Source organism: Lissotriton vulgaris, chromosome 7 (genome assembly GCF_964263255.1).
Source record: "Lissotriton vulgaris chromosome 7, aLisVul1.2, whole genome shotgun sequence".
Classification (NCBI taxonomy): Eukaryota; Metazoa; Chordata; class Amphibia; order Caudata; family Salamandridae; genus Lissotriton; species Lissotriton vulgaris.
Window position 1 is genome coordinate 1,341,216,424 of NC_141695.1, and position 27,468 is coordinate 1,341,243,891.

Sequence of the window (27,468 nt, forward strand, 5' to 3'; positions counted from 1 at the left end):
TCGCAATTTCAATCGGATCGCTATCGGATTTTGCGATCGCGTGCGAATCGCTTTTTTTAATCGCAATTATTCATGAATTCGGATTTGCAATTTCTGAATAGCGATTCGCTATTTTTCGCTATTTCAGAATCGCAAATGCCGATATTCATGAATATGGCGGATAATTCCCACGTTGACCAAGACTTTATATGCTACCAAAAATTCACAAAGACCCCATAAACCCTCCATTCAGACCCATTGTCTCAGCCTGTGGCTCCATCTCTGAACCCATCGGAAAATACATAGATTGGCATCTACAACCCATAGTACAAAAAGGCAGCACATATATCAAGGATACCACAGCTTTTCTAAACCTCCTTAAGGATGTAATTCTTGATTCAGGATCAAAATATTGGCTGTGTACTGTGGATGTCACAGCATTATATACCTCAAACCCTTACAACGAAGGACTTGAAGCCCTAGAATGGGGTTTACCTAATGAAGATATTGAAGACACTCAAAAAATCTTTTTACTTGAACTAATGCATTTCGCATTGTTCCACAGTTATTTCGAATGCCAAGGTAACTTTTTCAACCAATGTAATGGAACATCCATGGGCTTCGGAGGGGCCCCTTCATATGCCTGCATCTATATGTCTAAATTTGAAACTGATCATATTTTCCACAATCTAGAATGGATAGAAAATTTGATTATCTATAAACGTTACATCGATGACATTTTCATCCTATGGAAAGGCGACAAATATAAACTTGAAAGAAACATTGTCAGGATCAACACAGTGAATGAGAGAATCAAATTTACGTACAATATAGATGACCAATCCATAGCATTTCTGGATGTGACAGTCAATATAACTGATCACAAGTTGGTCACTCGAGTACATACAAAAATAACGGACAAAAATTAGAGTCTACTTTATATAAGTTTCCATCCCGAAACATTAAAGAAACATCTTCCAACCTCTCAATTCATTAGACTTAAGAGGATAACATCTGACCCGAATAACCTCCAAGAAGTATTCACTGAACAAACCACAAAATATCAACAGAGAGGATATCCCCAGGAAGTCCTTCGAGAATCGATAAAAGGAGTTACCAATATTCCAAGAGAACAACTGTTAACACCGAGACCCACTACAACAGAACATAAAACAGTTTGTGTATTAAAAATGTTCTACAGAGGCGTCTAAAATCAAAAGAATAATCAACAACAATTGGTCTCTAATCAACATGAAACCTGATCTTAAAGGACTGTACAGTGATCACATAACCTTCGCCTTCCAAAGGTCCAAAAATTTGAAAGAAATTTTAACTACGACACAAAAAAACAAGATCGTCCACAAGTGGATGTCTAGATGTTTAAACTGCGTACATTGAAATAACGTCATGGTTGGCAAAATTCTCATGCACCCTACCAAGGGATATAAAATAGATTTACATCATACCAGTACATGTGATACCAAAAATACAATATACGCAATTAAATGCCCCTGCGGCAAAATTTACGTTGGACAGACCGAAAGAAAAATCAAAGTTCGAATAACAGAACATAAAAGCAATATCCGAGCATGCAATGTCAAATCCACAGTTGCGACACATTTGATTGAAGCTAAACACCAAATAGCGCAGCTCAAATTTACCATTTTGGAGGTAGTGTCACAACGCTGCAACATGGATCCTGTAAAACAGAGACTTAAGGCAGAATTTTTCTGGATCAAAAAATTGAATACCCTGCAACCAGCAGGGATGAACGACAGGATAGAATACTCGTGTTCCTTGTAAATAGACACTATGATCTCATTGTCAAGAGGACTGTTCTGATCCCCACACATAACTATTCTAAGAATTCATATCAGTGTGTTATTTGCTGTTATTCATGTTATATATGTGATTTCCAGGCACATGTACATGTCCCTGTAACATACCGCTTCAAGGAGAACATCGACAGCTATCAGTAATATCTCAGAGTTTGATTATGGTTTTACACCTCAAGAGTTTACCATCAGATACCATTTCACCCATTATTTCCATACATATTCATCGATTTGCATTGAGTTTTCTATTAATTTTTTTCCTTGTTTTTGAGTCATCTTCCCTGCTCCTACCTTTCTGATTCAACTTTATTCGTTCATTGAACCCACACTAACACACTCGTACTTGTTTTTCCGCATGAAGCACACGTACTCATATCATGTGATCGTCACCTGATTGAGGTCTCGTAATCTCGGCATGTCTTTAGTTTTATTTATGTCCGCAATGACTTATATTCGTTGCACGCACTACGCTGTTCTTGCAAGACTCTCATATATATTGTGTACTTATTTTCACTATATTCACACTATCATTGCACCGCCCTTTATGCGCTTCTCCGCTTCCGTATGAAGCTTCCTGACTCAGATCACGTGACTAGCCCCTCGGCTACATCAGCTGTGTCGAATTACCTTTCCGGTAGCTTCCTGCACTTCCACTTCGATACGAGTATCGGACGCCAGTGTTCTTACTTATGCCGCGTAAGTCTATGATTCCGTTGACAAGCTTAGCCGCCTTACTTTTCTATCTTACGTAGTTTCGTCCCCTAACCCTCCCGTCCCCCACCGCCAGGACATTGCAATTTTGCTTTTTATCTTTTTGGTTTCTTTCACGGAGCACTGTTCCATCACCCTTATTTATTGATTTGAGCACTATGTTGAGTGAAGCTTAGCTTCAACCGTATTTATCTTCACTGATGGTGTTTTTTCATCACGGCAATCATCTCTTTATTACCGAACGCATGTCAAAATCACTCATTAAATTTACACACAGGGCATGTTTACTTTTACCTGAACATATACATAAACTGTTGTTCTACAATTGTGTTTGCTAAGGTCCTGTATTATGCTATTTGTAGGCCCCTGAAGAAGGGTCATCCCGACCCGAAATGCATCGGGCAAAGGATAAAATGTAAAAGTGTATAGATGTGGAAGAATGAAAAAAAAATTCTTATGAAGTACAATAAGAAATAAATATTTTGGATGCAATAAACATCAGATGAACTATGAAAAAAGCCTCATTGATTACTCTTTGAATTATTCAACAACACAGAAGAGAAGAAACCTAGTAGTTTCTAGTTTACAGAGCGCATGTCTTCGTGAGAGGGTTTCCTCCCTTTCACATATAAGGATTCTATACGGTAAAGGCACAGTCAGGCACCGTGTGTCAGATGCAGCGCCACCCCAAGTAGAATTATCTTCAGAAACTTGGATCAAAAGAGTGCAAAGGCATCACAATTTTATTATATCTTCCTGAAGTCTCTCATTGAGTTTGACAGCAGTTTCCGACGCCCCTTCGCACCTATGCACCTGGCTTCCCTGGTGTAGGCATCTTGGTTCCTGGGGTATCCACGGGTGGGGTGGCTCTCCAACCTTCTGTCTTCCACAAGGTTTCTTCAGGGTCCACTGGGAAGGGTCCTTCTTCTTTAAAACTGCAACTACTATTTACCTATTGATTTGTATTGAGCCCACGGTCGTGTTCCCAGTCTGCACATGGCCTCCGTTGTTCCTGGTAACTTACCTCGGGTTGTTCCTTGGATCCCCGGCACATCTACGTCTTCTGGGTATAGTCTGGGTAAGAGTCGTGGTTGGCATACCACAATTTCAGTACATGGTTTGGTCTCCCCTGGCGACCACTGTGTATTTGTGCTAATTACCGGTTTTTATTACAAAGTATTGTGTGCATTGTGTATCTCTCCGGGTAGAAGATATCTGTATGAGTTAGTGAGTGTCTTATAATAAATACACTGTGTGGTTCTTTCTCACTTAATCTTTAACATAAGATTATTGTCTGGTAAAACAAGCTGCTTTACACTCTGTCTGAACTAAGCCTGAAGGCTGCTCTCTACAGCTACCACTTAGAGAGCTTTCTAAGGTTGTCTAAAACCACTAAAATCACCATAAAAGTTGGCTGGATTGATGCAGGGTGCCCATTTACATAAGTGTTCATCATATACCAAGCCAGCTTCTCACATCGAGTTCTTATGATGGTTGAGGGGATTTCTCCGAAACGGGTGATGGCCCCAACAGTCCTAGTTGCCACTCCTAACATACAGGGGTCATAGTGATGGCCCAACAGTGTCACTTCAACGAACGCCCCAAAATTTCATGGCAGCTCCAACATGGGTTAAAACTTTTTCAAGTGGACAAATACCTCTCTCTTGTAACAGTCTCCTGACTGGACCAGGTGCCTCAGATTTCACTCGCTAGGATCCACTATACAGGATCCTACTGGGCCTCGCTCCCTCAAAGTTTATTCTCCTCATCACAGGATGCACTGATGCTGGCAGGCGGGCAGATGTCCAGGCAAGTGTCTTTGTCTTGATGGGTAATGCCTCCTCACCCAGCAGGCCTTGGTCCCCAGTCCTTGTTGCAACAGCTAAGTCATGATCTTATCTACGCTAGCAAATGGCTAATGGGACTTCTGCTGCCACTTTTGGAGTCTATTTTCAGACACAGATGTGATTTAGTGTCTGACGATTTGAAATTCATGTTGTGGGAGTTAACTCCTTTGAAGTGCTTTCTTCACTGCCCTGTCCTTCATCAAAGGGTCAGCCACAGGACGAACTTCTGTAGTTCCAAATGTCCCACAACATGGGCTGTTGGAATAACTCAGAGAGATGCAAAGGCTTAAGTACTACCCTCTATTGTGATTCCCGGGTCTTTCAGTGCCAATCGTATCAGACCCACTATGTCGCTTGACAATGAGCCCATGTTCCACTGCCAGCAGCTTCCTGGATCAAACAACCCCTTAATATGCAAAGAAGATACTCTGATCTCCTTCCATCCGCCCCTGTCCTCAGGAATATCAGTAACCCACATCTCCTGTCTGGGATTGTAGTTCTCACCTCCAACTAACCTTTCCAGGCCCTGGGCTTCCAAAATGGAACCCACAGATCTCAATTTTGTCTACCAAGCACAGGTATTCATACAACACAGCACACACATGCATCACTCACTGCACAGCTCTACATAGAGTTATCATGTAGGCTGAGGGAGAGTTAAGTACACATCAGCAGAACTTTAAATGAGTGGGTAATTAGGCAACATTCCAGTGGCACAGATAAAAAAGTCTAAACACTCTATTGATTCTCAACTATCAAAACAGGTATGCTGTTACCACTGCACTCATTTCACTTAACTTTTGGCAAGGGCAATAGCCCTCTACCACAATGTGGGTAGCCCTTGATATGCCACTCCTCATCTAACAAGATCACATTACTATGAGACAGGGCTAGATCACACTGCAAATGCATCATCCATGTTCACCCAAAAGCAAAGATCAATAACAGGGATTTAAATTTCCACACCGCTGGGTCACTCGGGATAAGATTGCACAACTGTCACCATTCAGGGCACTTTTCTGTCCCAACAAATGTGAACCACTATGGCTGATATACACCAATATGTGTCATATAGGACGGGAACAGATTTTTGGCCTGCTTGGCACCTCATAATAGAGAGCAACGTGAAGTACTGACATACTGGAAGGGCTGCTGTCATAAAAGGAAAGCAGGAATTCAACTGAAAAACATAATTTTCTTTAACCAGTTTGTGCCTTTGGGTCTTATTTAACTTTAAATACAGCTTTTACCTGACTGAGGAGGGGCTGGACGAAATAGACCAGATCCTGTGGAAAAAATAAAAATCTAAAATTAGTGCAATATACACAAGCAAACAGAAGAGTAATGTGAACCACTGCTGTACTTGAAGGACTGCTGTCATAAAAAGGACAAAAGAGCTCAATGAAACAACAGAATATTTTCTGTGTTCATTTTGGGTCTTGTTTACCTTTACCCAAAGCAATGTTTTAACAGGCTGTCTTACCTGGCTGAGGAGGGTCTTTAGGCAATAGATTTGATTCAGTGGAAAAAGGAAAAATCTAAATCAGTACAATACACACAAGCAAACAGGACTGCAAAGTAAGTAACTGAACTGCTAAGGCAGCTGTTGATCAGATATAAATTTACCTTAAAGAAATTAAAAGACAAAAGGTGTTTGGCAAAACAGGAATGTAGGAAGCTCGCTCTGTATATACTACAGAAAAAAGAGGTATAATGTCCACAGAGACTAGTAAATGTAAATGTAAATGTATAGGCATTTATATAGCGCGCTACTTACCCGGAGGGTCCCAAGGCGCTTCGACCGCTGCGAAACCCTTCCTAGCTTCCCTGAGAGATGGTCCCTTAATGGGTATCTCCAGGGTGAGACCAGGCATCCCCGGCGGTCTGGTGGGGCCGTTAGTGAAGATGAGGCAAGCTAATGCCCAGAGTTGCCGAGTGTGATCGCTGATCAGAGTGGGCACCGAGGCGAGAGAATTATCGAGTCCGCTGACCCTGGTCCAGAAACCTGCCGCGCCGGGAATTGAACCCTGGTCCCGGGCCGTCCTCTGCTCTCGGGTCTTTACAGAGGCTCAAGTAGATAATACTAATGCTCTCTTTTGTGGTAGTTTGGCGAGCAGTTAGGTTTATCGGAGTGCAGTGCTAAACATTTGTTATACACACATAAGCAATAAATGATACACACACTCAATGACTAAATCTGAGACCAATTGTTTGTAAAAAATAATTATTTTAGCATGTTTGTTTTATAGAACCAAAGATACCTTGTGGCATGTTAATACATTTTTCAATAATCTTAGTTTTCAGGATAAAAAATGGAATATTCAGAAATATAATATCATCCTTTGGGAGGAAACAAATTGAACAAATTACAGGTAAGTAAAATACTTAAAATCTAGCTTTTTGGGATAAAGAATCAACACCAGGCAAGGTTCAGGCAAATAACATATCAGTGGCACAGGGGTGGCTGGGTGCAGGGTTCAAATCTGGAATTTGGCACCAATCTTATCCAATGGAGAAAGGGTGTAATCAAAGAGATGCTGATTTAAAAATGGGGCTTCTGGTTGGCTAGGATATTCATATAAGCCAGGCAGAACCCACCACTGTAATCAGGGTAAGGGAGTTACAAACCCTAGATAACCCCTGCTCACCCCCTTGGTAGTGAGGTTCCGTGACAATTGTAAGTGGTGCTTTCGACTCGCACGAATATGGTCGAGTCTGGTATCTATGAACCGCAAATGACGAGTTTAGTAAGTATGCGCAGTTTCGCTGTGCTAACTTAAACCGTTCGTCTGTTACGTGGGTATTTCTATCTGTACCCACGGGTTCCATCTTAGATACGGCATCCATTTTGTCTCTTGCCCTCAAGTAGCCAGCGAACGGACGATGTCCGCTTCGCGACCCTGGGACTCCTAAGATATTTGCGGAAGACACATGTCCTTTGTAAGTGTCTTTATGATGAGGAGGTTGCTACTGTAAAGCAGATGGTGCCGCTCGAGGCTCATCTTGCCGCACGGACTTATTGTCTCAGCCGTGCATCTCATTAGGCACGTCCCTTTGATGCCTGTATCTCGTGTTTCTCGATACCTCCCCTTTTACACCCTTTCCGATTTCCCCACTGCCTCCGTCTTCCTCTACACCTGTTCTTGTTCCTATTTCGATCTGTTTATTACTGATCGGAATGCACTAATGTTGGGAAGATGGGTTTTTACAGTTGGGAACCGCCAAATGTTTCCGTACTTATGTCTCGGACCTTGTGTGTTTCAGAGTGACCAAAGCGACCCCTCTGGGGGATGACTGTGGGAACCGGGTCATAAACTTTGTGTTCAATGTAACCCTATGAGGAAATTGTGTATAAAAGGAGCGATCCACAGAACCAATTTGAAGCAGTCTCCCCAAGTTGCACGTGTGTTGCTTGTCGTGACTTCTGTGTTCCCTGCAGTAAATAAACCTTGAATCTTTGACGCCGAAGGAAGTGTCCCGTGTCTCTGTCATTTGTACGCCGGAGCAGGTTACCCACGAAGGTTTCAGGTGTTGTGCCCTGGCACCGCTGGGTCCTACAGAACCCAGTCCTTCAGTTGGCGCCCAACGTGGGGCTGCATCAGTGGTACCGGTCCAAGCCCGACGATCGTGAGGAACTTCGTGTGAAATCTCCGAGGGAAGGTGCACCCCGCTTCATCGATCCTGTTGTCGAAATAAGTGGCCCGAAGACTTTTCCCGCGAAGATTCCCGCCTCCTGACGGCTGCGACGGACTGCTGCCCTGACTGTATACCTGTTTTGGCGCCTGGCGTAGACCTTGGTAGAGCGAGACGATAGACGGGCCTTCCTGGTGACGCCATCGATCTTTGAGTTAAGTATTTGTGGGTCGCTCCCAGAGTCCTTAGTTGTTGACACTTTAGCGAGTGTTTTTGTTGTTGACGCTGTGAGAGTGTTTTTGTTGATGACACTTTTCTAGCGCTTTTGTTGTTGTTGTGTTGTTTGACGACTGCAGCCGCCAAAAACCGAGGGTTTTGTTCTTTGCTGGGACTTGGTAAATCCCGTAACCCTTGAAGTTTGTGGAACTCGGCTAGTGTGCAAGATGCCTGGTCGCAGTACTTTGTTTAGTTGCTTCAGACCTTGTGGTATGGATTCCCGACTGGAGGACTCGTGTCCGATACCTCCGGTTGGAACTCCGACTTATGACCTGTACAGTAAACATGGGCTAGGCCCGATTACTTTTAATGATTATTGGATCAAGTACACGAAGAAAGATGGTGACCTTCGTTGGCCACCTCATGGTAGCTTCGAGGCCCCGATCTTAGATAATTTAGAGATTAAATTGCTCGAAAGAAAGTCAAGGCCGGCCATGTTTGATGCCTTTCGGTTGTGGCGAAAAGAGGCCAAACAGAAAGAAATCAGACAGACTAAACGAAATCAGCGAGATAATGTTGCTACAATAGTGAAGAAAGCAGAGCAATTTCAGCGCGACAAGGAGGTTAGGGATAAGGAAGTGTTTGATAGATTACAGCGTATGACCGTGGATAAATGTTATCCCGCTTTGCCTACGGAGTCGGAAAAGAAGGAAGAGTCAGTTGAGGATCCCTTAATGTCTTATCTTATGAAGTCGCCACCTCCGTATGTACAGGGTACCACAGTTCCTGCGGTTCCTGCTGTACCTGTTCCTCCGCCTATTCTTCGTGTGCCTGTTCCTCAACCCGCACCCGCTCTTCCGACTGTTCCTGCTCCTTTGCCTACTACTATCCCTACAGCTCCTCCGCTTCCGCATACTCCTGCTCCCGCTGCTGCTCCTGTCTTATTAACTCCTGTTGTTGCTACTGTTTCTACCCCTTCACTTGTTAGTCCTGTGTCCTTTACTTCTCCTTCGATTCGTTCTCGTAATTCTCCTCTTGCGGCTAGTTTCTTTCATTCGCTCGGACCTGTCCATGGGTCCGCTGGTTCTGATGGTCCTCAGAGACGTAGTCAGCTTCCTGGTAACAGAGAGCGTGTTGCGCTATATAATATGGCGATGGGTTGGATGGTGAATCCTCTTAGAAGTCCACCTCGTGTTGTACTCGAAACGTTTTGTCAATTCAATATACCAATACAGAGATATGTGTTCGAAGAAATGTGTAAGTTTCTTCGCGGTCAGATATCGGCTGATGCGCCTGACGAAGTGCTGGCCGCTTTGTCTGATCTTCAACTTCAGTTCTCGAATGGACTGATAGTGGATACCAACGTTCGACGGGCTGTTGAGCGGTTGTTATCTTTCCGTCCCGCTCCTATACCTCAAGCTTTGTTTGTTGAGGATGTTGAAGGACTGCCAGATGAGTCTGGTCAATTTCCTATGCGTGAAGTACCACCTGTGTGGATGCCTGGTAATCCTGCAGCTGCTCCACCCGTTCCGCCCTATTTTCAGAGAGTATGGATTCATCTCCCATGGAAACGCTCGGAAGTGCTACAGGTGAAGCAATCTTTGCCTGACCCTCGCAAAAATCCTACAGGGTATTACAAGGAATTATCGCAGCTTGTAGACGCTACGATAATGAATCTTGCCGATATTGATATGTTGTTCGGCAATGTCGTACCGCAACCTGTATGGGCTAAGATTCGGCAGGAAAATCATCCGAATGAATTAGGTGGTGATTGGGCTGCCATTGTGGCGGCGGATGGGTTACAAACTGGTGGGGCTAAACCTGAGCAGATGATTACTGCTCTTCCCCAGCGAATAATAACGTTAATGAAAACTCTTATGCCGGCTATGAGGGTGAACTGGGACAAACTATCAGCTTGTAAGCAAAAGAAGGACGAGAGTGTTTCCGACTTCTTCACGAGGTTCGAGGAAGCATTCATTGACCACAGTGGACAGGATATGGGTACCGAGGGTGGTCAGCGATTGTTTGTGGATAAATTTGTCTCAAACTTATTGCCCGATTTGAGCAATAAACTAAAGAATTCAGAGAGTGCGTGGGCCGTTTCTACCTCAGCTCAGATATTGGCTACAGCACAATATTATGAGAACAGAGAGAAAGAAGAGAACGACCGCGCTGATAAAAAGACGAAAGAGCTTAAGACTAAAGTGTTGCTTCAACAAGCGTATCCTCCGCGTTCAAATCAGAATGCATCCCCACAGAATAGGTCGCAGTCGCAATCGAATCGAGCACAGCCGCGTAATGATTCCTCCTCCCAAAGATCATCTTTAGGGTATAATCAATGTGCTTATTGTAGACAGGAGGGACACATTAAATTCAATTGCCCTGTTTTGAACGATCGCAATGGCGGTAATTCGTCTAAAGGAGGTCGTGGTGGTTCACATCAGGTATCACGTGGTAGGGGTCGTGGTGCTCAGACTGATCGTTCCGATAACTCCTCTAATTCTAATAATTGCTTTGATCAACGTGGATCATCGCAAGGACGATCTGCGCAGTACAATGTAGACGATTATTACGTCGATCAGGGAAATGACGACAGTAATTACTAGGACAGCCAAAGACAAGGAGAGGGAGTGGTATCAGTTCCGGTTGATCAGAGAGGGCCTTACGTCGCAGTTGCTACATCGGGCGTCGTTGAGCCTTTTCTGTTGGACACTGGTGCAGCGAAAAGTTCTATCATGCATTCGAAACTCCCTGGCGCACCTTTGTCTGGCTTAACAAATGTTTCTGTTGGATTCTCTGGCGCCCCCGTTAGCAATCCAGTTTCGTGCCCTTTGCCCCTTACAATTGGGCCACGCGAGCTTCAAGCTCCGTTAATTTTGACTACTGGCTGTGGTGAAAACCTTTTGGGCCTGGATTTGCTTAAACGTTTGTATGCAACTTTGTATTGTTCCCCTACGGGTGTAAAGCTTACGTTAGGTGAGAAGGTTGTCTCTCCTATGTACTTATCTCTTGATAAGCTTCCACCGGAATTGAGTTCTCTTCCTGCGTCTTTGTGGGCAACAGGTCCCAATGATGTGGGCCTGCTTGACATCTCCCCTTATGTTGTTCAGTTGAAATCTAATGTGCGGTTGCCACGCATTCCCCAGTATCGTATCTCTCTTGATGGTGAACGAGCATTGTTAGCGATCATTTATGATCTGATCGAGAAAGATGTTATTGAAGAGACTCGGGGAAACGTGTGCAACAGCCCCGTATTGCCCATTCTTAAACGTACTGATCCTTCGAAACCACCCGTTTATCGTTTTGTTATCGATTTACGGGAGGTGAATAAAATTGTGGTTCCTCAATTCCCTGTTGTGCCTGACATCACGGCGCTACTGACTCTGATTCCAGCTTCTGCATCGTGGTTTTCGGTGATTGACTTGAAGAATGCGTTCTTCAGCATCCCGATTGCCGAAGAGAGCAGAGACCTATTCGGTTTCTCTCTCGGTGGACGCAGTTTCCGGTTCAAACGCGCTCCTCAGGGCTACTGTGAAAGTCCATCGATTTACAGTCAAGCCTTGAAGGGTCAACTGGATGCGTTTAGGTTGCCGGTCGGTGCGGCCTTAATCCAATACGTCGACGACTTATTGGTGGCTGCTGATACTCAGGACGTTTGTAGAATTGCTACGGTGCAATTGCTGCAACATCTCTGTGAGTTGAATCATAAGGTGTCCCCTTCTAAACTCCAATATTGTTGTCAAGAAGTGACCTATTTAGGTCACTTATTGTCAAAGGAGGGACGGAGGTTGACCCCAGAGAGAATTGCTACAATTGCACGAATGGCTGTGCCAAAAACCCAAAGAGATGTGCGTGCCTTTCTAGGTATCACGTCGTACTGCAGGCAATGGATTCCAAATTTTTCATTGCTAGCGAAACCATTAGTGGCTCTTACGTGCAAGGATGTTTCAACTCCTTTACCATGGACGGATGAATGTCAGAAAAGTTTTTCTGAACTGCGTGATTCATTGTGTTCGGCTCCTGTGTTGGGTACTCCCGACTACAGTAAACCGTTCACATTATATGTTCACGAGAGGGAAGGTTGTGCTTTAAGTGTTTTAACGCAACCTTTTGGTGGTAAGCAACGTCCATGTGCATATTTTTCCTCGACCTTGGACCCAGTAGCTAGAGCATTGCCGAGTTGCTTGAGAGCAACAGCGGCAGCTGCGGTCTCCATCCGACAATCAGCAGGATTGGTCATGGATAATATGCTTACGGTGATGGTTCCGCATGCAGTTGATACTCTTTTAAATCGTACGAAAACTCAGCACCTGACGAGTGCGAGGTTGTCTGGGTACGAGTTGACGTTGTTGGCAAGCCACATTCAAATAAAACGTTGTAATGTCCTGAACCCGGCAACTTTGTTACCAATTAGCTCAGAGTCAGATGAAATAACAGAACATGACTGTTATTTGAGGACAGAAGAAGAAACAAAAGGTCGAGTGGACCTTAAAAACACTCCATTAGAAGATCCGGATGGTATACTGTATGTGGATGGGTCATGTTTTAAGCTGCCGAATGGTGATGTGACTACTGCTTATGCTGTTGTAACGTTGAATACTGTTGTTGAGACTGCAAGGTTGAATCAGAATTCTGCCCAAGCTGCAGAGTTGATCGCTCTCACTAGAGCGTGTGTGTTAGCGAAAGGGAAACGTGTGAATGTGTATACCGATAGTCAGTATGCATTTGGCGTTGCACATAGTTTTGGACGATTGTGGAGAGAGAGAGGTTTCTTGACGTCGCACGGTACGAAGATTCAGCATGGCCAACTTGTGAATGATCTTTTGGATGCATTGACGTTGCCTAAGCAAGTGGCGATTGTTAAATGTAGTGCGCATCGTAAGGTGACGGACGATGTTGGTCGTGGTAATGCGTTTGCAGACGAGATCGCTAAGGAGACTGCCCGGAACCTTAGCACTCGAATGTATGTGATGAGTTCGGTTAGGTGGCCTACAGAATTGAGCATGTGTGAGGACACTATCGAGAGTGTGAAAGAAATTCAGAATGAGGCCACCGAGACTGAAAAAGCAAAGTGGAAAGAAAGTACGGGAAAGTTGGATGCGAATGGTTGTTGGATTGATTTGTCGGATCAGAAAAGATGGTTGTTGCCCGATGCGTATGTGCTGGCCGTTGTGACAATGGCGCATGGTTTAGCACATATTAGCGCGAAAGGTATTTGTAAGTTGTTGTCTCCTGTGTGGAAGAATGATGGTATCACGAAATGTGCTGAACGTCTGGTGAAGAATTGTATGGTGTGTATGATGTACAACCCTGGCAAAGGAACCCCAACTCCCCCTGGCAGTTTTGCTCCCCCTTCATGTCCCTTTGAGGTGATCCAATTGGACTTCATCCATATGGAGCGATGCAATAACCTGAAATATGTTTTAGTTGTGGTTTGCGCATTCTCCCGATGGATCGAGGCCTATCCTCTCAAAGACAATACTGCTTTGTCTACTGCGAAAATCCTACTGAAGGAATATTTTCCTCGGTACGGAATGCCTAGAGTCGTGTGGTCAGATAACGGAAGTGAGTTTGTGGGTAGTGTGATGAAGAGTGTGTGTAAGGGCCTTGGAATTAATCAGAAATTCCACAGTGCCAATCATCCCCAGTCAGCTGGTTTGGTTGAAGGGTATAACGGTACCCTTAAATTAAAACTAGCAAAGATTCAGGCTACGACTGGTCTTTCGTGGCCTGACGCTTTACCTTTAGCATTACTGTCAACTAGGGCGACTGCACACTCCCGAGTAGGGCTTAGTCCCTATGAAATAGTGTTCGGCCGTCCTGCGAATGTGTGGGGGGTTCCTAGGCCAGGAATGTTCTGTGATCTTGAGTATCCAATGTTGATCGATTACCTTCATGACTTGACTGCTAAACTGAGGTTAATTCACCAACAGGTTCACGAAGCATTGCCGACGCAGACTGAGGGTCCAGGCCACCAGCTCCAGCCCGGAGACTGGGTGGTGACGCGGAATTTTTCGCGCAAGAATAATTTGGACCCGAGGTTCACCGGACCCTACCAGGTCCTCCTCGCCACGAGGACTGCTGTTCGTCTTGAGGGACGGAAGAATTGGGTGCACGCCACCCACACGAAGAAAGTCCCCATCCCGTTGCCAGCAGACTCGTGGGTGAGAAAAGGTATTTCATCAACTGAAACAGAAGGATTGCCGGCGTTTGTACCTTTCAGCGACGCGCAGCCTGTTGGAGAATCCTCAGCACAGCAGAAAGACTCTGTTGAACAATTGTCATCAAAAGACTCGAGACCAGAACACTCAACTGATCAGCAGGGCGCTGTCTCTTCAACGGATCCTTTGTTCGACGAGCAGACACGTCCTGGGAAAACGCGATACTTTCTACGATCTCGTACTAAGAACTAATAAAAGATCCTGTTTTGCTGTATTGATAACTGCATTATCCCGTTTTCCGTGATTAGTTTTGAACACTCGTATTACTGTAATTATTCCTGTGTATGTATATATATTAAGCTTCATTCCTTATACTTTTTGTTTCCACAGCTGAGAGACTTTGTTTTTGTATATATATCTATATATTGCATAAAAGGCCGTAGTGCCGCGCGCGTACTTCCTTCTGGTTAGTAGGTCTTGACGCTAGGTTGAAGACCGTCAGTTCCTGGGAACTCCTAGGGATTGACTATTGCTACACAGAACGAAGTGCGTCAAGAAACGTTGCGGACGGCCATAGGGAATGGCATTCTCGAAGCTGAACGATTTGGAAAGAGCACAGGCTCATAGATTCAAGCTGCAGCAACTTAGTCGTACCAAATGTTTTATATTTCAAATATTTGTATTGTTTTTGACTGTTTCTGCATTATTGGCGGGTGGGGTGTATTACACGATGTCTTACTTCTTACTCTCTGCTACACCTACTCCTACTCCTGACCCTAAACTTACCTCCACTGCTTCCCCTCATTCTTTTCATATCTTACCTGAACAGGAGCAGGCTAGACGTGCAGAATTCCGCAATAATTCCTTTATTCAGCTCCTTCATCAGCATCAGTTAGTGGTTAACACTACAAATTGTTGGGTGTGTGGGTTGATGCCACATACTACGGATAAGGGAATTCCGTATTTGGTGTTACCGTATAGTTCCCAAGGGTCTGCTCGAGCATTTCAAACAATGTTTCGAAGCGCACTGGGTTTCCACCCCATTCGAGAACCACGTTCCCCCTACTCTGGTCCTACCTCGTATCAGAAACCTTTGTCAATAGCAATAGAGGATTTAGACAGCGACATCTATGATCCCTCGCTTATTCCTGAAGAAGAGATACAAGCTTATAGGGTCCTGAGTAGAGGCGAGTATAGTGCGTTCACGAGTGAAAAGCAGCTTAAAAGCTCACCTCCGATATGGGTCGTACCCCACATTGGTAATTATTGTCTTATGGGTCGTGGCCGAAGATCGCAAGCCCGACTTGGAGCAAGTGCTTGCATTGAAAATTACATTCTGCCGATGTTCTCGTCCCCTGTGTTTCTGGCTGCCAAGGGTACATACTTCATCTGCCATGATCGTGCATATGCATGGTTGCCCGCTGACTTCATGGGCTCATGTTTCATTGCAAATTTGTTGCCTCCGACGTTCACTGTAGATGCCGATTATCACAAGACTAGAGTTGTGAGAGGCGTAATTAGCGAAGAGGATACTGCCGGTCAAGAGGCAGGAGACTTTTTCAAGGGTTTCCTCCCGTTTTGGGGACCTATGGTTAATAGTAGGAACCTGAGACAGTTGACTCGAGTGGTAGAATCGACAGCTAATATTACTGCCAGTGCCCTTGGTAATATCACCACAGAACTTCAGGCGGATAGGCTAATGACGTTACAAAACCGTATGGTTTTAGATGTCATCTTAGCAGATCGAGGTGGGGTATGTAAGGTGATCCATTCGAGCTGCTGCATTTTCATTCCAGATAATGCTCCAACTGTCTATCAAGCCATCTCTAAGTTGCATAAGATCTCCGAATCCATACACGTGGATGTAGGGGATTGGACGCTACTTGGGTGGTTTTGGGGCCTGATGTCGACTTGGGGTTGGACGATTCTGATGATCATCGGAGTTGTCGTGGTGTTCCTGTTCACGTGTTGCCTTTGCGTGCAGTGCGGTCCTGCCTTATGTGGCCTCTGTGCTACAACGTGTATGAGACAGCCGCCTGTCACCAATGGGACTCGGTTGGACAGAGCTATGCTACAACAACATCTAGATGGTTTGATGAATATCGAGTATGATTCCGACTAGTGCTTACCTACATGAGGGCAAAAGGAGCGTCTGAGGTTCCGTGACAATTGTAAGTGGTGCTTTCGACTCGCACGAATATGGTTGAGTCTGGTATCTATGAACCGCAAATGACGAGTTTAGTAAGTATGCGCAGTTTCGCTGTGCTAACTTAAACCGTTCGTCTGTTACGTGGGTATTTCTATCTGTACCCACGGGTTCCATCTTAGATACGGCATCCATTTTGTCTCTTGCCCTCAAGTAGCCAGCGAACGGACGATGTCCGCTTCGCGACCCTGGGACTCCTAAGATATTTGCGGAAGACACATGTCCTTTGTAAGTGTCTTTATGATGAGGAGGTTGCTACTGTAAAGCAGATGGTGCCGCTCGAGGCTCATCTTGCCGCACGGACTTATTGTCTCAGCCGTGCATCTCATTAGGCACGTCCCTTTGATGCCTGTATCTCGTGTTTCTCGATACCTCCCCTTTTACACCCTTTCCGATTTCCCCACTGCCTCCGTCTTCCTCTACACCTGTTCTTGTTCCTATTTCGATCTGTTTATTACTGATCGGAATGCACTAATGTTGGGAAGATGGGTTTTTACAGTTGGGAACCGCCAAATGTTTCCGTACTTATGTCTCGGACCTTGTGTGTTTCAGAGTGACCAAAGCGACCCCTCTGGGGGATGACTGTGGGAACCGGGTCATAAACTTTGTGTTCAATGTAACCCTATGAGGAAATTGTGTATAAAAGGAGCGATCCACAGAACCAATTTGAAGCAGTCTCCCCAAGTTGCACGTGTGTTGCTTGTCGTGACTTCTGTGTTCCCTGCAGTAAATAAACCTTGAATCTTTGACGCCGAAGGAAGTGTCCCGTGTCTCTGTCATTTGTACGCCGGAGCAGGTTACCCACGAAGGTTTCAGGTGTTGTGCCCTGGCACCGCTGGGTCCTACAGAACCCAGTCCTTCAGTAGATTGGCAGAGCAGTCAGGCGTATCCCAGATGCAATGTGAAAAGCATCTGTAAAACACACATACACATCAGTGATACACTAGGCACTACACAAAAGAGACCCAACACCCATTTATATAAAAATATCCTTTGTATTATACATAAAGCACCTTTGACCACAATCACATAAATCAATAATTACTTTGCCAACTAGGCAATAGTCATTACAATACAGGTAGTGCAAATAAGTAAACACTCGTAAGTTGCACAAGTCATGAAAACATTATGACAACATAATGCCGGGGCACATCATATCATCCAAATACCTCATTACATCAGAACATGAAATGCAGCAGGTTAGGAAATCAAGTAAAACCAGGGGGAACAACCTTCAACAAAACATTGGTGCAGGCAATGCAACAATAGTGAACAAGGCACAGGAGTCACGAGAGGCGTGGCTTGGGAGCCGATGGGACAGGCTGTGTGAGCATTGAGCTCCGCGCCCGATCCCCCAACATTATCCTGTTCCCGACATCTCCTGAACCCCCAGGTGTAGTCGCTTGAGCGGGGGGGCGGCCAGGGAGCGGCGGCTGCTGAGTTTAGCCCGCTACTGAGCCTAGGACGGCGGCGGCGACTGCCTGCCTGAGCGGGGTCCCCGGCCGCTGACGAGACCAAGATGGCACCGACCCCACCGCCGACCCTGGGAGCTAGCAGCCGGCGCTGGGGCCATGAGAGGGGGCAGATGACTGCTGTGAAGGACGCGCTGTGAGTGGAAGCGCGGTGCCCCGAGGACGATTGTGGCGGTGTTGCCGAGCGGCGGAGCGCGCCAAACTGCGGTGAGAGGGGGATGAGAGTGCCGCGGCTGCGGGACGACCAGGGACGGAGGTTCCGCCCCCCGCACCCGCGGAGGACCACGAGAAAGATCAGAGCAGTGTGGGGGTGCGATCAGCCTGAAGACAGGACGGCGCCCCTCCGGCTTGTTTGGGAGAGGCTAAGTGGTAGCTGGACCCTGAGGGGGGGCCCCCGCTCTGACGGGAAAACTAGCGGAGGCTGGGGCTTGCTCCCCCCGAAATAACGCCCCCCTGTTCGTCGTTGCGAACTGTGGATTGGGGGTAGGATCACCTAAAGGCCCATGAAATCGGGTGATGGTGCGCATAAAGAAGGTTGCAAGAGGTCACAGGGTGGTGCTGATTGGGCAGAGCTAACTGGATTAGCGGCAACCCCCCTGCATGGAGCTGTTGCGTGGGGGTGCAGGCGGTGGCCTGGCAGTATCTCCATGGGAGCCTGACGCCCTGGAGAGGGGCTGCACAGAAACTGTGGCGCGGCAACTGTTCGGACTCGGGCCATGGACTGAGCACAGCCACATGATGATAGGTGGTGGCCCTGGGTTCACCATCTAGGAACGGGGAATGGAGGCCGTATTGGCCTGGAGAGCACCGGGGGGGGAGCCTTACGGAGCAGTGGCAAGCTGCAAGATCTGGCGCCCGGCGAAGTGGGGTTCGAAACTCCACGCATTGCACCCATTGGCAGGTACAGTCTAGCAAGGGCTTTTCCTGGGCGTTGCCTACTTGTAACGGGAGTGGTATTGCCCACCAGCCTAGACTAGAGGATGTTACGGGCTCTGCAACGCAGCGTTGGAGTGCGCTGGCAGCCGCGGCCATGGGCAAACCCCGCGCACGGAAGGAGGAAGACCCGCCGCTGTCTGGGTCCAACTCCCCTCCTCAGGAAAGCAGGAATGAACCGGAAGCACAACGAGACCCGGGGATTCAACTTCAACTGGACAAAATCCTGGCGGACATAGCAGATTCTCGAGTTGCCCTCCAGCAGGACATAGCGCAGGTTGCGACCGGGCTTGGATTGTTACGAGCAGACCACTCGAAGCTTGCTGATCGGGTGAAGCAAGCAGAAACTACACTTCAGGAGGTTGGCCCTGCGCAGACAGCGATGTCTGCGACAATGGCGGGAGTCCTGTACCGTCTCGCTGTGTTGGAGAGTAAAGCTGAGGTCGCGGAGGGCAGGAACAGACGCAATAACATACGCATGGTGGGACTGCCGGAGAAAATTGAAGGATCGGACATGGTGGCCTACTTGTAAACTTGGCTTCAAACAGTAGAGGCTCCTGAGGGACTATCGAGTTTCTACACCTTGGAGCGGGCACATTGGGTCCCGGCTAAGCCGCCGCTGCAGGGGTGCCCCCTGTGGCCGGTAGTGGCGCGGCTGTTGCATTTTCGGGACCGCGACTTGCTCCTTCGGAGGGCCCGCAGCGATGGCCCTTTCCAGGGGACAATAGCAGTGTTACTCTTTTTCCGGACTAATCGATTGATACGCAGCGACACCGCATGTCCTTCCAAACTGTCAAGAAGGAGCTGCGTGCGGAAGGGATTCAGTACTCTTTGTTCTTCCCAGCTAAATTGCGCATTGTACTCAACGGAAAGACTCACTTCCATGAAACTCCGGAGGATGCTTGGGAGTGGCTAGAGTCCTACCGAGTAGGAAAGGATGGGCAGGAAGTGGAGGCGAGGGAGCTGGCTGGGGACTCTCAACCTCGCAGGTCACAGCGACTGCGTCGCCGCAGACGGGGACTGCGGAAATCATCGACCTCGCAGACGGCTATTGAGCGTAGGGGTGCTCTGGAAGCGGTGACGGCGATCTCCGGGGAACTGTTGAAGACCACACAGGAGGCTTCAGAACTTGGCAGTGACAAGGGCCATTCGGAGGCGGAGTCTTCGGTATCGGATGATCCACGCATACCGACGGTCACTCCTGGAACTGCAGATGGACTGCTGGATGAGTAGATATTGGGGTGGCTGTGGGATTGGGGGTTCTGCCCTGGAATGCTGTATTGCAGTTTTCGTTTTTCCCTTTTAAATGGGGGTTGTAATGGTGCACTGGGCACGCGGGGGGCGGGGTGACTGTATTGAGAGGGACTAGGATTGAATTGGCGCTGGGGTTGTGAGGGCTCCAGGGGGATCGGGGAGGCTTTACATCTTAGGGGGAATCGGGGGTGGCTACTGGCTGCGCTTTTGTTTTGTTACAGGTAGTTTCCTAGGCCCCATCCAAACCCCACTGGATGGTATTGGTTAGTTCGCCTTAGCTTTGTACGAGGCACACAGTTGGGATAGTTTGGATGGGATTCACTATGTTGGTGCCTGTTCTTGGGAGGGAGGGAGGTGTATTGGGTGGTGCGGGGTTGTTTGAGGATGGAACTTATTTGTTTAGGGGACACTGCCTGCTGGTGAACTTACTCAAGAGCGTGGAACTACCAAGTGTTGTGTGTTTGTTTGTTGATGTCGCCGCCTGGCGGCCGGAGGGGGGGGGGGCTGCTTTGAGTGGCTATCACATTATTGCTATTGGCCCGTCACCTGATGTGAAATGTATAACCTGGAATGTTCGGGGATTGCACTCCATGCAGCGTAGGTATAAGGTCCACTCTTGTTTGGTCCGTAGGGGCGTGCAGGTGGCTCTCTTACAGGAGACGCACTTGACTAAGACTGAGGGGCTTGCGCTGCAGTGTAGGTGGAGAGGGCAGCTTTATTACACCACTTATTCAGCCTTTGCACGGGGGGTTCTTATCTGGGTTAGGGCTGGGGTCCCCTTCCAAGTATTGGACCAACTGGTTGACCCTGATGGCCGCTATGTCGCAGTTAGAGGTCGCCTCTATGGGCGCGAGGTGACCCTCTGTTCTATCTATGCTCCCAATGTGGAGCAGGCGTCCTTCCTGGAGACCTTGTCCCCTGCCCTCGCGGATTACTTCACGACACCAGTAGTGATGGGGGGGGGGGGGTTATTTTTACTCGGTTATAGATGTCACCATAGACAGATCCCACCCTCCGCTGCCCACAGCCCCGATCAATAAACTAGCTAGGGCTCGAGCACACTGGCAAGACAATTGGGGACTCATTGACTTCTGGCGACGGCAGCACCCGGCCGATAGGGACTATTCGTACTACTCGGCCTTGCACGATCTTCACGTTCGGTTGGACGCCATTTTGTGCAGTGCCGGATTGGCGTCACTGTCAACTGGTAGCGAGTATCTAACGTGTACCATATCGGACCATAACCCGTTACTGGTAAACTTCTGTTGGGTGGCAGAACGCCCCAGAGTCCCGACTTGGAGATTGCGTCCGGAGATGTTGGAGGATCAGGTCTTTCGCACCGAGTTGGGAGAAGGGATAGAACACTACTTTGCGGAGAATGCGGGCTCTGCTACGACGGTGGCCCTGGAATGGGACGCTTTTAAAGTGGTGGTCCGCGGGATTTGTATAGCCAAGAGGGTGGGAGTTCGGAAGCTGCTGTTGCAGGAAATCGAGACGAGCGACCTCCCCCTTCGTGAAGCTGAGAGGGCTCATTCGGATGGCTCTGGCACGCGTGACAAGGTACTGGCCCAGAAGGAGGGGGTGGCAGTGGGGGTGGAGCGCCGCCGGTGTTTTGATCAGAACTTTCTTGGCTCGTGTGCATGCGGAGCGGGACAAGGTGGGCACATTCTGGCTTGGCTGGCTGATCCTACTCATCGGTGCATACCCATTTTAGCATTAGCCTCCTCCTCGGGATGGTTGGAATATGTGCAACGTCTCATCAATGACCGATTTCGATCTTTCTATGCGACTCTCTATACCAGCCAGTTGCGAACTGGCAAGGAAGATACGTGGGCGTTTCTAGAGGGCTTGGAACTGCCCGCACTTGATGAGGAGGAGGTGGAGGAGCTTGGACAAGATATTACTCTGGCTGAGATTCGCTGCGCCATTAAGCAATTGGCACGCAACAAAACACCGGGCAGTGACGGTTTGCCTATTGAATTCTATTTGACGTACATTGACCACCTGGCCCCCAGATTGCTGGTGATGTACCGGGAGGCCTGGCGAAAGGGAAGGTTGTCGGCTTCTACTAAGGAAGCCATTATTGTTCCGCTCCTCAAGCCAGGAAAGCCGCCGACTGACCCAGCTGCGTATAGGCCTCTCTCCATGCTCACTACTGACTATAAAATATTGAGCCAAGTGCTGGCCACTAGGCTCCTTCCCTTAATGATGCGGTTGGCACATCCGGATCAGGCTGGCTTTATCCCGAAGCGCAACACTGCCAGTAGCATACGTAGATTGATAGGAATATTGGATGGTAGCCATGGAATGGAGGGGCAGGCGATGGTCCTTTCCGTTGACATTGCCAAGGCATTTGACAGCCTGGAATGGCCCTATATGTTTTCCGTTATGACAGCATTTAGGTTTGGCTACGTCCGCTGGGATACAATACTATACTCGTCGGTGACGGCTAGGGTGGGTAGGGTTGTCTCCTCTTCATACCCGGTGGGACGGGGCACTAGGCAGGGCTGCCCGCTCTCCCCGCTGTTGTTTGCCCTTGCGATAGAGCTTTTGGCAGCGTGCGCTAGAAAGTGGGGGTATACTGTGGACCCCAGCTCCGGGGTCATACACATTATATTTCACTTTATGCAGACGACCTCCTGATGTTTCTGAGAGATGCGGGGATGATATGGTAGGGACACGCACCCTCCTGGACCGTTTCGGGGAGATCTCGGGGCTATGGGTTAACTGGGCTAAGACCTGCGTTTTCCCAGTAACTAGTACATGTGACCCGCCCACATTAATGCCTGATCTGGCGTGGGAACCGAGGTGCCTTCCCTATCTGGGTACGCAGGTGTATCACGATCAGGGAGATCTCCTTGAGGGCAACGTTGGGAGAGCGATGAGAGGCCTGAGGGGTAGCATGAGGCTTTGGGGGACATTACCATTATCGGTGGCAGGTCGTGTAGCACTGCTGAAGATGGTGGCCCTTCCCCGCCTATTATATTTTTTTCGGACCCTACCTATACGGGTACTGGTTGCTTTTTTCCTACAGCTCAGTTCCGCGGTGGGCAGTTTCATTTGGGGTGCAGGACGGCATAGAGTGGCGCTGGACACACTGATGCGGCCGAGAGCCGAAGGAGGCCTTGCCGCCCCAGACTTTGAATTGTATTATTTGGCTGTGCAATTTCAGTTTCTTACTCAGGTGGTGGTGTTGGAATTTCGGGGACCAGTGGGGGGGGCCAGTGCCGGAGGTGCCGAGGCATGTCCTGTCCTTTGTGATCCTGCAGCAGCGACTGAGGACTGCTGACTTATCGATGGTGGAGGGCGCGCTGAGGCATTGCTGGAAACAGCTCCACAATAGAATCGGAGTGCAGCGTCCTTACGCGCCTGAGATTCCACTTGGCATGTGCACAGCGTTTCCACATGGTGGCGATTGGTCCGCCTTGGCGGAAAGCGGAATGGGAGGACCTAGGCCTACAGATGGTGGGTGACCTCTATGCAGACGGCGTGCTATTCCCCTTTGGTCTTCCACGAGGCCATTACCTGCTACACGCAGCATTGATTGCGGCCTTACAGAAGTATTGGGGTGCCGGCCTCTCTGAACCGCCAACAAGCGGAGCGTGTCAATATGTAGTGATGGCAGTAGGCACGTACAAGGCGGTTACCTGTCTGTATGAACGGATGCTAGGGGAAGAGCTCAATCTGTTACAAAAACTGCGGAAACACTGGGAGACGGATTTGGATAAAGCAATTCCGGATGCTGCCTGGTTACAGATACTTAAAAGAGCATGGAAGGGTACCAGGAGCGCTAGGTTTGAGCTAATCCAATTCTACGTATTCAATAGGGTATACCTTACGCCAGCTAAAATTCACCAGTATTTCCGCACTGATACTGCGATCTGTCCCCGATGCCGGCTACAGGGTGCGAACCTGAGCCCCATGCTGTGGGACTGTCCCCAGCTGGGACCATCTTGGGAGGAGGTGACCGAATCACTTTGTAAGGTGACTGAGCGTCAGGTTGTTCTGGATAAAGGCGTGTGCCTGTTACACTGGTTCCCACACACAAGCAAAACTAAAATAACTAGCAAATTTATGGACCTGGGGCTCGTACTGGCCAAGAGGGAAATCACATCACACTGGAAGGCAGCAGCTGGCCCTAGCTATGCTAGATGGAAAGCCGCAATGCTTATGTGGGCGGGCAGCGAGGGTTCCGTTCGATTGCAACAGGCCCATAGATCCCATAGCGATAGGGCGCTGTAGGCGGCGCAGGCGTGGGAGGCTTTAGTGTTGATGCTCCGGACGCCGGACGAAGACACTGGCTCGGATACCAGCACTTGGACGGAGGAGGAGCAGACGTAAGCGACATCTTCAGGTCTTGGGGAGTTTGGCGAGGGGAGTGGTCCCTGACTTCCAGGTGGTTGCGGAGACTTTTAGTATCCTGAATGAGATGCTCAGCACACACTAGGGTAGCATATCGATGACACTCGTTAATTAGGTAACAGCGCTAGCAGCAGGGGTGGGGGTAAGGGGGGGACGAAGGGTATTGAGGAGGGACATTCATGGGGTACTGTATAATGCCTTAGAACCCCGGGTTGTTTACTACTATCATGTGGAGGGAGGGGGCTTGACGTTGCAGCGCCAGATCTGGTTTGAGATCTAAAGTGCCTTGTGGAAATGCTGGGTTATTGTCGAGCCTTTACTCATTTCGGAATGGGGGACTCTTTGTATTCATGATGGTCCTTCCTTCTGTTTTGTTTGTCTTTTGAAAGAATAAAAAGATTTTTTTTTTAAAAAGGAACAGGAGTCACCACTTTTATACCCTAAACACAAAAGACATAGTGCCCTGGTGCTTCTTTTACATGTTCTATAGTAATTAGGCACCAGATACGAGGCCTAGCAGCACCTGCGTGCCACTTAGCAGTAATACAGTACTTTGAATTGGAGCCACAGGAACGGGCCTCCGTCTAGGTTTTCCTTCCTGTTCTGCGGCTAGTTTTGGTTTCCTAAAGGGCCCCCTCTTGGTATGCACTAGCGTGGGGGCGGGAGATCTCACTTGGTCCCCCACAGGTAGAAAATGCAATGGACAGCTGCTGGGACCTCGTGAAGCCACTGGTGAACCAGGCGGCCTTTACAAGGTTGCAGCATGTCCGGAGCCCTGGAAAGAAGGGACTACTGTCCCCAGAGCCACATTGGCTTTTTCTGCACAGACCGAGCTTGCCACACAGCAGCGAGGAAACTGTAGAGTTCCTCCGCATTCCTCACCTCTTGGCTCTCATCAAGACTGGGAGCAGACTCCCAGTGCCATCTGTCTGTTTTCCATGGCAGGATGAGGCCGGTTAGAGTCTGCGATGCTCTGGCTTTCTCCAGCAGTTGGGCCCCGCCTCCCTCTGGCACGGGACTCTCTTTTTCCTGTCAGCTGGTCTCTGCTGCGGCTCTCTGTTTACCACGGAAACCTGCACTCTCCTCACACAGTTCTTCCACTCTTCTTCTTGGAAGGGTCTTCTTGTTTCTTGAAGCAATCTAAAGTCTTTGGGTTTTAGGTCCAATACTCATACTTGTCATTGACCCCCATGTGGCAAGGGTCTCTGAACCCAGTAGCACAAGTGTAGGAAAGTAGGATCTGCTTTTATGGTTACCCCCACTTTTTGCCTGGTACTACGCTGTTTCTGACAAATATGACTTGGATCCTGCTAATCAGGACCCCAGTCTCTGTGCTTTCTCCCCCAAATTGCTACGGTAAGTACTTAGGTACATTCCAGATTAGACACAGGTGTACCCTTATCAGTGCCTAGTATATGGTACTAAGGAACCCAGGACATAGGTACACCAGGGGTCCCTAATGGGCTGAAGCATGTGTTATGCCACCCATGGAGGATCACTCAAACTGTAACTGCAGGCCTGCCATTGCACCCTGTGTGAGCTGGTGCTAGCACCACTTACAACAGATATAGGTTTCCCTATATCCGAGGTCACCGCAGTTAAAACCTATAAGTCACCACTAAAGCAGGCCCTTCAATCCTGAAGGCAGGGTGCTCAGATCCAAGTGTGACACCTCTACAACCTTTGGAGTCCATTCTCCTGGGTTGTAAGTGCCTCAGCCATTAAAATACATAGCGTGGCCATGCGTCATTACACGATGACCATCTCTAAACTGGCAGTAATCAACTCTGTCATGTTTGGTATCAAACATGTTGGAATCGTGAACGGTGTGGGAGGTATGACTCAATGCACTGTAAAGCTTCTTGGGGAGGCCCTCAGTGCTCCCGGTACCAGTCTTTTAGACCCGGACAGCACAACATGGCTGCTGCTGACCAGAGACACGATTCTACCCTCCTGCTGCTGAGTCAAGCTCAAGCAGGGGAAGGCAGACCAATATGTATCCTGTCACAGGGAGGTGTGACCACCTCCTAGACAGGGTTCAGTGTATTGGGGCCAGTTGGGAGTGCTTGCCGGCACCACTCAGTCTGCCTGAGGAGCACATCTGGTGCCCTCCTTGCATAGTCCAGTTCAAACCAGCTCGGGGAGCGGTTGGCTCCCACTCTGGCACAAAACAGTACAAAGGACATGGAAGTATCCTTCCCACTGTCTGCCCCCGCTAGGAGGGAACCCTGAATTGTCCCAACCCTTTCCTTTAGGTACTTAAAAGCTTACCTGTAGGTGGGTGGTAGACCTGACAGCCCTAGGGGGGTCTTCCTCATTATTTTTCCCCCTTTTTGCCTCGTTACTGATTGTCATTTTTGTTGGACATAGGACTCTGGGCGCCTTACCGCTGCTGAAGAATGTTGAGGTGCAAGTGCTCTCTCTTAACAACATAGTTGCCACAGGCCCCTGCTACTACGGTGTGGCCACTGTCATATCTGCGCACTAGTAGCTGGGATAAGGCTGGGACTTAATGATACTATAACCTTGAACATCCCGCCTCTTGTCAACATAGACAGACACCACAGAGTCCCCAGATTCCTCTAGAACCTTCCAACACCCCAGGTTGGCGCCAGAACTTGCCGCCTTTTTGTAGGGTCACCTGACCTAGGAGTGTAAAAGTAAAGGAGGGAAACCTGACAAGTCAGTTGCACTACTGGACCTGGGGACCCTCCGATGGAGTGAAGGCTGCTGAGCTAGGGGGATGCTACACTACTGAGGCTGACTGATCCTAGGACCTGCTGCCCCAAGTCAGATGAGTTACCCTGTCTGCCTGCTGACCTTGCCGTGTGTGAGGGGAACCAGGGACACCAGGTCCAG

At 48.3% G+C, this 27,468-nt stretch overlaps 1 protein-coding gene across 1 annotated transcript in view; it reads right to left on the reverse strand.

Moving 5' to 3' along the window:
- The window catches only part of LOC147703652 (uncharacterized), a 1,900,603-nt gene that overhangs the window by 1,014,301 nt on the left and 858,834 nt on the right, over positions 1-27,468 (reverse strand). Inside the window, exon 7 of the mRNA XM_086929537.1 lies at positions 5,623-5,658. Coding sequence (XP_086785663.1) covers positions 5,623-5,658 — 36 coding nt within the window. The remainder of the gene's footprint in view (positions 1-5,622; positions 5,659-27,468) is intronic.